This window comes from Crocodylus porosus, unplaced genomic scaffold (assembly GCF_001723895.1).
Source record: "Crocodylus porosus isolate Cpor-Errol unplaced genomic scaffold, CroPor_comp1, whole genome shotgun sequence".
Taxonomy (NCBI): domain Eukaryota; kingdom Metazoa; phylum Chordata; order Crocodylia; family Crocodylidae; genus Crocodylus; species Crocodylus porosus.
Window position 1 is genome coordinate 45,423,730 of NW_017728931.1, and position 11,355 is coordinate 45,435,084.

General features: G+C 42.0%; 1 protein-coding gene across 3 annotated transcripts in view; it reads left to right on the forward strand.

Moving 5' to 3' along the window:
• STAB2 (stabilin 2) overlaps positions 1 to 11,355 on the forward strand; it is a 138,566-nt gene that overhangs the window by 67,397 nt on the left and 59,814 nt on the right. For all 3 annotated transcript variants that reach the window (XM_019544760.1, XM_019544757.1, XM_019544759.1), the window contains 7 exons: positions 91 to 205; positions 1,449 to 1,526; positions 1,720 to 1,818; positions 1,926 to 2,033; positions 6,870 to 7,001; positions 8,611 to 8,739; positions 10,433 to 10,486. In XM_019544760.1, coding sequence (XP_019400305.1) covers positions 91 to 205; positions 1,449 to 1,526; positions 1,720 to 1,818; positions 1,926 to 2,033; positions 6,870 to 7,001; positions 8,611 to 8,739; positions 10,433 to 10,486 — 715 coding nt within the window. The remainder of the gene's footprint in view (positions 1 to 90; positions 206 to 1,448; positions 1,527 to 1,719; positions 1,819 to 1,925; positions 2,034 to 6,869; positions 7,002 to 8,610; positions 8,740 to 10,432; positions 10,487 to 11,355) is intronic.

Consider the following 11,355-nt stretch of genomic DNA (forward strand, 5'->3'; position numbering starts at 1 on the left):
GATACACAAAGTATGTTCATTTGAAAAACTCCAGGAAAGTATAAATATCTTTGTCCCATAACATTAGAATCCAACTGAATTTCCTTTTAGGTATCACATATTAGTGGGAGCTTATACACTTGCTGACTTCCAGAATTTGTCATCCTCTGATGCACTGCCAACATCTCTCCATGGCAAATTCCTGCACTTATCAAAAGAAAATGAGGTAAGATAACCTGCAAAATACCTTAACATCATATTTATCTCCCATATGGTCATTGTTAGTAGCTGTGGTATAAATGCACAAACCCATGCATGCTCTTACACTTAAAGATGCCTAATACCTAGGCAGTAAGTGTATTTCTCTAGAATAGGGACAGCCAGTCTGTGATGCACAAGAGGGCACAGGCAGCACAACAACAGATAGGACAGGAAGCAGAGATCAGGCAGAAAGCACAGAGCAGGGAGCAGAAAGCAGAGCAGCAGATTGGACAGAGGAAGGGGATCAGAGTGGCACCTGGGGTCGTGGGAGGCTAATTTGTGGCACTCCCACACTCAAGTATATGGTTGGAATAAGGAAGGCACAATTCTTAACTTGAAATGAATTTACGACAAGGCACATTGAGCAAGTGTAACAGGCAGTATTAGGGAAAGGGGAAAGAGGGTGGTTAAAGTAAAAGTAACAGGCTCAAGCAGTTACATAAGCTGGCTGTATGCACAGCTTGATGGCCCCGAACTAATTGAAGGTATTTTTAATACTACATAACTAACGTCAACTGTCCTTAACAACCCCTCAAGCTAACTTTATTAGTTGGTTGCTTTTATCATGGAAGTTTCCGGGAACACACACAGTTATACTGAATCTCTTTAGCCAAGTATCCATGGAGGAAGGAGTTTAAGTAGGTTCCCTGAAGATAATTCCACTAGATCAGTAAAGCCTTGAAACATAGAAATGTATAGACTTTACTTTTCAGAATTACCTAGGGATATGTGGTGCTTTTACAATGCAGACCATAATAGGAGGTGGTGTGTAGAGAAACCACTTCAGAAAACAGCAAGAGGAATTTGGCCTCAGAGAGGCTCAAACCCTCTGGAGGCCCCTGGTTAGTGTTAGCAGAACAGGGACTAATTTACTTCATCATTTATGTAAAAGATCCAGCATACTCCCACCCTGGGTGGCCAAACAGCTTGTCAGGCCAGCATATAAGGAACACATAGCCATGGTGCCATCTATTCCCCATGCAATTTGTTCACTAGGAGCCATCAGAGCTGCAGCCCCTCTGCTCTAGGACTGAGATCCTGGGCAGCCCCCCACCTGGGCTGTGAAAGACAGCAGAATATCTACTGCTTTTCCTGCAGCTGCTTGCACATTAGACCAGGGCGTAGAGCCTCAGTGAAACAGCACACATTTAGGGAACTGATATAATTCTGATATAAAAGCAAACCTTATTTTTTTGTCCTCTTTCCAGAACATAACTGTCGAAGGAGCAAAAATTGTGGTTGGTGATATTGCTGCCACCAATGGAGTCATACATGTCATAGATAAGGTACAGGCCCATACAATTTAAGGATCTTTTCTGGAGATCCTCCTAAGCAAAGCAATACACTTGGTGCAGGAAAACAGCCAACAGCTGTTGAAAAATACTGTCTGATATATCATTTTATCCAGTTTCTGATCCTCCAAAATGCAAGCCCCACATGTATAAATGCTCTGATATATTCTGTGTGCTTAATTTGTAGGTTCTGATGCCCCTCATCGGTGTGAGTGGCATGATGCCAAAACTGCTGGCCCGCTTAGAACAGATGCCCGATTACTCCATTTTCAGGGGCTATGTCATTGCAAGTATCCATATAATTTTCAGAATAAAAGTGGTTCCCCAGACTACTTGTTTTTGGAGTAGTCACAGAACATCATGACAAGTTGTTTTTGCATCTTTTCCCAACAGCAATATAGCCTGGCGAACGATATAGAAGCAGCGAACAGTTACACAGTTTTTGCCCCAAGTAACGATGCAATTGAAAGTTACCTCCAGAATAAAAGGACTGTCACTCTGGTATGTATAATTCACAAAGCCTTGTCTTATTGCCATTACAGTTCCAAAACTACTAATGCAGCACTAAAGGACTGGAAAGGGAATAGGTGGGTTGCTTTTGCAAAAATTCAGTGAAGTAAGTTAGTTTTCTTTTAAAACCAAAACAAGTAGGTGGGAACAAATCCAGGAAGCCTTTTCCCCCATTTACAGGAAAACTCCAGGTATTGGTCTTGAATTTTGCCCACCTCTACTTGAAAGTACAGGTATCACAATATCTAGCAGATTTCATCAGCAAATTGTTATAAAAAGGAGATCAGCATAGGAACGTAGGACTGAAAGGAAGCTCTCACATGTTTTGTACTGGCAGGAAAACCAGTAGCATAACTTAAGGAGTGCGACTGGGTGCCATAGCCCTCTAGGCTACCTTTGGGAGAGGGGTTACAAAAATAGCTGCTGCCACAGAGCAGGCCTGCTACACCTTCGAGGAAAATGGATTCAGACTACCATCCCTTCCATCAATTTATCAAGCTCCATCTTAGGACCAGTTAGGTTTCTTATTTATTCATGGAGAGTTTATACCCTTTTTTTTTTTTTTGTCTCATGCCAACATTATACTTAAACTTAAATAGCTCGTCTCCCTCTCCCTTGTTTACCCAATTGGTATATTTATAGATAGCAGTCACATTCCCTCTCAGGCTGTGTTTTGCTAAGCTAAACAAATGAAGATCTTCTAGTCTCCTTTTGTTAGACAGACTCTCCATTCATCTGATCATCCTAGTATCCTTTCTGAACACTGTGTTCCAGTTTGAATTTATCTTTTTTTTCTGAACCTCGGAGCCCAGTTATTGTACACAGTGCTCCACTTAAGGTCTCAGCAAAGCCTGTACAATGGCACTAATGTTTCCCTGTCTCCTATGTGACTACTTCACCTGACGTATCTTATCCACAGTATCCTCAGTACAGAAGCCTGTGTCTCCTGAGCCATAGGCCAGTGCTTTCTTCACTGGAGCACATTGCCTCAGTAAAAGGGTTAATTCAGGAACATGAGCCTAAGGACACTCATTTGATTGAAATCATTTGATTTCTTATTACTAAGCTGATTACAATATCATGGTGCAACACTATTATTCCTGTGTCACCTCCCAGAAAGAGCATTTGAAATGGTATCCCTTAAGAGCTGCTTTTGCAGCTTTAAAAATCCCAAACTAGCTTTTAAAATATTAATGAAATACATAACAGAGCAGCTAAGCACACACACCAGTGTCAAGGCCCTCCAGCCTCACAGAGCTGAGATGTGATTCTGAAAACACTTACGTATACCATTCAGTTCATGCCCAGTCAAGTCTGTTCACATAAATGTTTCCAGTATCAGGCCTGTAGACAGCAAAAAGCTTCATAGGTGCTTTCTGTCTTTAAATCAGACATGTAGTGTGTATAACTCTGCTGGCTTGGGATTTTTAAGAAGCCAGCTTTTTTATCACAGAAATGGAAAGGCTTGGGACCTGAAGCCCACTTTATCTGCACCCTGAAATGGAGGAAGAAATCTTGGATAAATGGCTTTAACTTTGGCCCATCTTTACAAATCAATTATGCAAACAGAGAACAGTGGCTTTTCCTTTCCACCATTCTCTCATTTTTCCTGTAACATATACAATCACATTTTTTTTCTTTTTGTTTTGAAGGAATTCCTGCATTTCTGCTATTGCATCTTTACCTATAATTCTCCTCTCGGCTGTGATCCCTGGTGGCTCGCTTTTGGGGTGTGGCAAAGGAGAAGTAGGAAGTGCTAACAAAGCTGTGTGCCTCCTCTTACCTAATTAGCTGGCCCTTTCAGGCAAACTCTACCTCAGGAAGAGGAATCAGGCACAGTTCAAAGGCTCAGTCCCTGTGTTCAGTTAAACTAAGATGTGGCCCAACAAAACACTGGTTAGAAAAGAGGGATTTTGTACTCTGCTGAGGAGAGAAGACTGAAAATACTTTCCTGCATTTCAAAATTGGAGGGATAAGAGCTGATTTTTCAATCCAAAGTGCCCAGGTTAGGAAAATGAAGTGTCTGAAAATAAACCAGTAGAAGCCACAACTGGTGGAATTTAAGGTCATTTGTACACACCACAAAATTGGCCTTTAAAGCAGCTTAATGCCCTTTTCACTGCTTTAGCTGTGCAGCTGTTTTCACATGTCCATGGCGTAATGCGCTTTAATGGTGGGCTGTTTGCACATGTTGGTGGCGTAACGTGCATTAAATGACTTTGGGCCACAGACAAATAAAACATCTCCAAGGTGGTTTAGTTTCCCACGGAGGAAAGCACTGGGCCCCATGGATCTCAGGTGAGCCTGATCTGTTTTTCTTTTCTTTTTTCTACCTGGAGTCTGTCTGCCTGCCTGAGCTACATGGGGACCTGGGTGCTTCCCTCCACAGCTGCGGTGCCCTCCAGGACCACTTGGGCCAGGTGGGTGCAGGCGGGTGCCTCCTGGGGGGCACCACCACTGCCACGGAGGGAAGCATAAATGCCCCCCTGTAGCTCAGGGACCAGTTGCCCCACCAGCAGCTCGCCCTCCCCTCCCCACCACTGGAAAGGCAGGTAAGGGTCGGGCCCAACCCTTGTGTACATGCCACGGGGGTTTACTTCACCCTTAATTGAACTGGTGTTTTTAAAGATCCACTGCTTCAATTTAGGGAGAATTAAACTGAAGTAAACCCCCATGGTGTGTACAAATGCCCTAAGTTAACACTACTTCACTGCATGAACAGAGCCAGTAAGATAGTAAACACTACTGATGTTGGAGTTTGGGGTCATTGTTGTCACTGAAATGAATTTCTGAAAAGGCTAAAGAGTGGGGAATGGTATGGATCTTAAGATGAAAAATATGGTGGGGGGGAGGGTCTAAAAAACATACTGTATATATTAGCCTTCAGCACTGGTGAGTGAAGACCGAAAAAGGCATTGTAGGGAGCCCTGCAATACATTTTGCAGGTATAAAATATACGATGCTTAGCTAGTCTCCTTTGGAAGGAGGAAAGGGAGGAATAGACTCAGCTGCTGAAAGACAGGACGGTCCTACTAAAAGGAAACCATCCGAAGTAAGATTTTCAAAAAAGCCTATGTAAATTAGGCTCCTAAACCTAGAGCTGGTTAGAAAATTTCTAGCACAAGAAAAGTTAAATAAAATAAATAATTAATAAAATAATTTTTTTCCATCAGAAAAATTAATACAAACCCAGAATGTTTCAGGAAAAAATATCTTACTTTGGGCAGCACAGAAAGATTTCCATCAAACCTCTGCCAGGTTTTCTGTTAATTTGCTTGGCAGTTTCCTCAGGAAACTGAGCTATCAAGGTCTATACCAGCCCCACCATGAAGGCTTCCTAGAAGCTATATATTGCAGAACTTCCAAGGGTCCAGGACAGCTTTGCTTATGTGGATTATTGCAGTGCAGGACTCCTATGATATTTTCAGGCTCTGAAACTCCAGGGCAGCATTGCTGTAGAGATGAAATAGTTAAAGAGCCTGAAGTTTCAAGATTCCCCATCACAGATCCAGGAGAACACAGGCTCTGAGAGCTTTGGTTGTAGCAGGAGCTCCACTCCCAGCTCTAGAGTGTGGAAGCACTGGAAGCCCCTGCTCTAGCTAGAGAGCTCAGCTCTGCAGGAGGAGGCCTAGAAACCATGAGATTCCCAAACTCAGCTGTAGGGTCTCAGGGCTCTTAGACTGTTAGGTGTCCACCTCAAAAGTCCCTGACTTTGGCAGTCTCCTTGGAGAGTCCTCCAATGTCAGAGCAGCCATTTCTATTTCAGAAAAATCAAATCGAAATGACATATTTTTTCTGACACTGCCATTTTCAGAATTTCCTTTCTGCAGGAAATTTGAAAAATTTTGGTTTTCTTTCTGAATCAGAACATATTTTTGTGAAATGCCCTAATTTCCCTCAGAATATGAATTCTGATTGCTGACTAGCTCTGTCTTTGCTCTGTTTTCCAAAGTGACTTAATGACCTAGGAGCCTGACCTTCACAGATTTTTATTAATACTGAGGTTCCTAAACCATTTAGAAGGTTTTGAAAATTTTGCCTCAGTCTCACTAGACCAATGCTAGGGGAACAAGCCAGTAAACTGTATATAATAGTGCATTTGTGACCATACCAAAGGCATGCTACAAAGCAATTCTAGTAATATGAGGCAAGGCCTGATGACACACACACACACAATCAGTTACAGAATCAGAAAATAATTTGACATTTCCTTTGGAAAAAAAACCAATTTATTCCCCTGATGAGAGAGAGAATGGTCATTTTAAAAGTGTTGTTCCCTGGTGAAAATAACCTTCATATATAAAAACATATATAAATCAATATAAACAGATTGCTGAAGCAAAAAGAAACAAGCAACTGGGCTCCCCCTGTATCTGCAGCAGGGAACTGGGTTGGAGGGTGCCATGTAGACGCCTTCCACACATGTAATCTTCTGTCAAATAAATTAGTTAAATGCGGGATCTATCCCAAGAATCATCTGGGTAACTCCAAAATCTTTAGGCCAGGCTTGTGCACAAAACTACACTATTGCCATAGCAGTTCAGACCAGTAGTTTCTCTATTTCAGTAACTTGTCTATATCATTGGTCAGTACCATGATGTTTATACAGTGAAAAGTGCAAAGAAGCCCCATAACTTGCTCGTGGAGAAGTTATTTCCAAAATCTAGGCAGTTAATGCTTGATTTATGTCTTGAAGCATCAGAGATTGTACCCTGCATGCATCTGATACTGTTTTGTGAAAAGTACTTCACCCAATGTGTTTGTCACCTGAAAGCACCCATGGTAAATTACTGGCAAAAGTATCAGTGGTTTAATTGCATCTTGCAGGATGAGGACCAAATCCGATACCACATTGTCTTGGAGGAGAAGCTCTTGAAGAGCGACATGCACAATGGCATGCACAGGGAGACCATGCTTGGATTTTCCTATCAAGTGGGATTCTTTCTCCAAAATGACCAGGTGCTGCTATCTATAGTTAATTTAAATTGTCTTCTCTTTAGAAATCATAAGATTATATGACTATAAGAAGTGGCATCCTGGGTCAGCCCAGTATCAGGTCTCCAGCGGGGGCACTAGTGGATGCTTTAGAGGGAGATCATTGAATCAAATATATCTAGCGTGATCTATCCCCTATTCATTACCTTTCCTGGTATCCAAGATAATTAGATTAGAGATGCCAGAGGAAACAACTCCAACCATTTTGTTCAATAGCTATTAATAGATTCATCATCTATGAATTTGACTAGTCCTTTTTTGAACCTAGCTATACTATCTGCCTCTGTCTTAATTGATTTGCAAACAGAAAGAGCTATTGACTCAACATTACCTCTGAAACCTTTACTGTCACAGGAATTCCACTCACATGCCATGTCTAGACACAGCCTACCTAATTTAAAGTTATAGTGGAAGTGACCTTCAATTGGATTTAAATTATGCTGTTGAGATTTAGCTTCTGGTTGTATAAGGCATGATGGTGGTGTTGCATGTCTAGTGACTGCGGGCTTGCATTGTAAAGCAGCCATTAATTCTACTTCTTACTGCTTCTGCTACTGGAGATTCTGTTTTCATTTGAAAAAGTAATACTATTTATTACTTTTAATACTTTCTTATAATACGTATTACTATCTTATTATACTTAATACTATTACTTATAATACCTTCCATCTCTGGAGATGGAAGTGCTTTGCAACATGGATGAATTTACCTTCACAACACTTCTTTTGACTCATGAAGAAACTAAGGGTGCCTGTCAGCATGTGGGGATGTCGCTCTGATATGCTGTAATTGCAACATGTTGGAACAGCATCCAACCATGCACCCTTCGTTTTATCCATGTTGCAAAGCACTTTCATCTTCAGAGATGGAAGGTATTAAAAGACCACCAATAAATAGCATTACTATTTCAAATGAAAACAGAATCTCCAGTAGCAGTAGGATGCAGAATTAATGGCTGCTGTACAATGCAGGCCAGTAGCCACTGACTAGCTAATTAGCATGCTCCAGCAGCCTCCGTGTCTCATGTATTCAGCATCCCCATGCTTCAAAATGGCAGCAGGGGCACTCTAACTAAAGTTCATAGAACTAGCTTTAGTCAAAGCACCCCCTACCACCAATTTGAAGTGCAGGATGCTGAATATGTGAGACACTGCAGGTGCTTTAATTAGTGCGGCTCTCGGGGCCACTCTAAGCGCTCCTCCAGTCCTGGAGCACATGTAAAGATGCTCTAAGGCACAAGAAGATGAAGCAACCTACCCAAATTAGTACTGAGTAGCCCTGGTCTCCTTTTTCTGTCCTGTGGTCTTCTCCATAAAATGACTCCAGTTCAACAATCAAGTACATTAATAGGGTGTGAGTATGTCCTTAGGATTGCCCACATTTTTAAGTGGTTGTTTGAATAGAGTTTGTTACTGAATGATATCCTTTTTCTCCCTCCTGCATACATCTCCTGCCCAGGGCACCAAAAATGCTAGTTTGTTTCTAAGCATATGTTTTGCCTCTAACTGTTAATGTTACTGCTGAGTAGTTAACCTGGTCTACTACTTTCTAACTGCCTTCATTTCCTTAACAGCTGTACATTAATGATGCACCTATAAATTATACAAATATTGCAACTGACAAGGGTATTATTCATGGATTAGGAAAAGTCCTGGAAATCCAGAAGAACAGATGTGATATAAATGACACTGTGATTAAAAACGTAAGTTGTGCCCTGTTAGAGACAGAAGTCCAGCGTGGGAGTTTGTAGCAAAATACAACTAAGGCATGTTGGATATAGTGTACTGTATTTGCCAGGAGAAAGTGTTTTGGAGTTTCCACAACCAAACCCTACATAGCTTTGCCATCCTTTAAGCACTGCTTTGATTCTGCAGTCAACTTTTATCAAAAACAATAGTGATATCACAGTCCACTGTGCGCACCATTTTTCAGCCCATCGGTCTAAGCCTAAATTAATCCACCACCTTAATAAATAAACAGTCTGATTTTATCCATACTAAAGAGTGAATGTAACAGTCTCCACTTTCAGGGATGGCTACAACGTCCCCTGAGAACCACCCCATTCCCGTTGCCCCTATCTGGCCTTCCCCTCTCTTGCCTTACATGTCTTAATGTCAAAAGTTAATAGATTTGGGAGGCTGCCTTCAGATACTTGAAGTCTGGCTTTTGGTGCCTTGTCCTGCCCTCCTTATCGTTAGGCTGTCAGTCTGTACATCCTCACACCTAACTGGAGAAAGGCTCGCTTGCATAGTAAAGAGATTTTACTATGCAAGGTTCAAGCCTTGCCCAGTTTAAAGAGGCTTACATTTAAATTTAAGTGAATGAAGTTTTGGAGCTTCTGTTGTTTTCTTTGGAGACTATCCCACCATCCAATATATTTCACTATCAAAAAGATTCTCCTAGAAGTTCACATTAAGCTTCTCTCAGTCTAATACCAAAACTCTACAGTATAGAGTAGACCAGTGGTGCTCCACCTATTTGCCCAATGGGCCTGCAGGCAGGATGCAAAGTAGAGTCTGAACATGGAGTCAGTCCGTGGGTGTAGTCTTGTGCACTGGTGCAATCCTGCATACTGGATCTGGCCACAGCACAACCCCACACCCTGATATGATCCTTATGGTAATCCAGACCACAAGGCTCCCCACAGGTCTGGAATTTTGGCAGTGAGGGAGGGGTGGCAGTGTTAATTGCTGCAGCTCTTGGAACAATTAATTCTGCTACTGCTTCCCTGCTGCCAAATTTCCATACCTGAGCAAAGCCCCATGGGCCAGATGACATGGCTCCGTGGGCTGGATTTGACCTGTGGGTTGGAAGTTGAACACCAGTGGTATAGATCTTTGATGTCCTTGGACAGCTTTTCTCTCTCCTGGGCCCCTAGTTCAGCAAAGCACATAAACACATTTCATTAAAATCAGTGGGACTTAATCACATCATTCTTTAAACAGAGATGGTCTTCAGCATGTATTTAATTGCTTTGCTGAAGCAGAGCATAGCTGAATCCACACCATTATCATATGGTGTATCAGGGGATCCTTATGTGCTCTAGTAGCTTGTCATTGACCTTGTGTCACAGAGGGCACAGCGCTAGGACCAGGATCTGAACTTGGATTTTATAAGGGAAACTGGAGCAGGACAGTCTCTGGCTATTGGAGCCTCCACTCTTTTCCACTCCTGCTGAGGGTTATGAACTCCTACAGTGTATAGGACTTTCTTCCTGGAAAGTCCAGTTCCAACAGTAATCTTGAATGTTCAGAATAATAAAGGGGTTTCATGTCCCCTAGCTCCTCTGAGGGCTAGATTAAGAAACAGAGCTTGATGATATCTGCAGGTCATAAATCATGCATGTACCCATGTATTCTTTCTTCATTAACCATGTATCCTTTGCATTTCTTAAGGAAAAGTGTAGCACATGTTTGTTTCGATTACTCTGCCCTCCTGGAACTAAAGCAGTAAGTATTTTACAATTAATGTTAGTAATCAATTAATTTCATGGTGAAACCAAAGCATACATTGTTTATGTAATTTTCAGACAAATAAATTTTTAATGGGCTCAGTTTATCCTTGGTATAAGTATATATTAATTTGAGTAGAATTAGATCAATTATGTGGCTTGTCTCTTTCATTTAAATGATTTAGACCAGTGGTTATCAACCTGGTTTGACTCAAAACACCCATGGGAAAATGGCAGCTCTTAGTTTTCACCCATGTTTTTTACTATAGAATGCTAATAAAACATTTCTTCAGTTGCAAAAAACTCAGAAAGAGCACAACAGGAGTGAGCGGTGCATAACTCCAGGGGAGGCTCATGGTTCTGAATCTGGACTAGAGACTAGAGAGAGGTGTTTCTCCAGGAGAGTTCCCAGCTCCCAATGCTGTTTTTACAATTTATCCAAAGACTGTTAAAGCAAAATGCAGAGCTTGCTCACTGCTCAAGGGGTGGGAGTGTTGCCAGACTGCAACCCTGGGCTAGCACTCTGAGGAAAGGGGGACATGGGGGGGAGGCACATGCATCTGTTAATGATACAGAGCTTTTCACTCTCCTGCTCTGCTTCTGTATACTGTCTGCAGCAAACTGACAGGCCAGGAAGCTGGGGGAAGGGGGGGAGCTGATAACAGTGTTTATCACCATTATCTTAGTATTTATTGCCCCATTAAGAAAACAACAGAGAGACATTACCAGCTATCTGTTGATTCAGCACAGACCCAGCATGTGGTCTGCTGGCTAATACATAGACAGCTCAGCAAAGGCAGAGGGGAGGGGGGTATCTCTGCTTAAAAGAGAGTGGTGATGGGGAAGGACGGAAGCAAACAGCTCTTC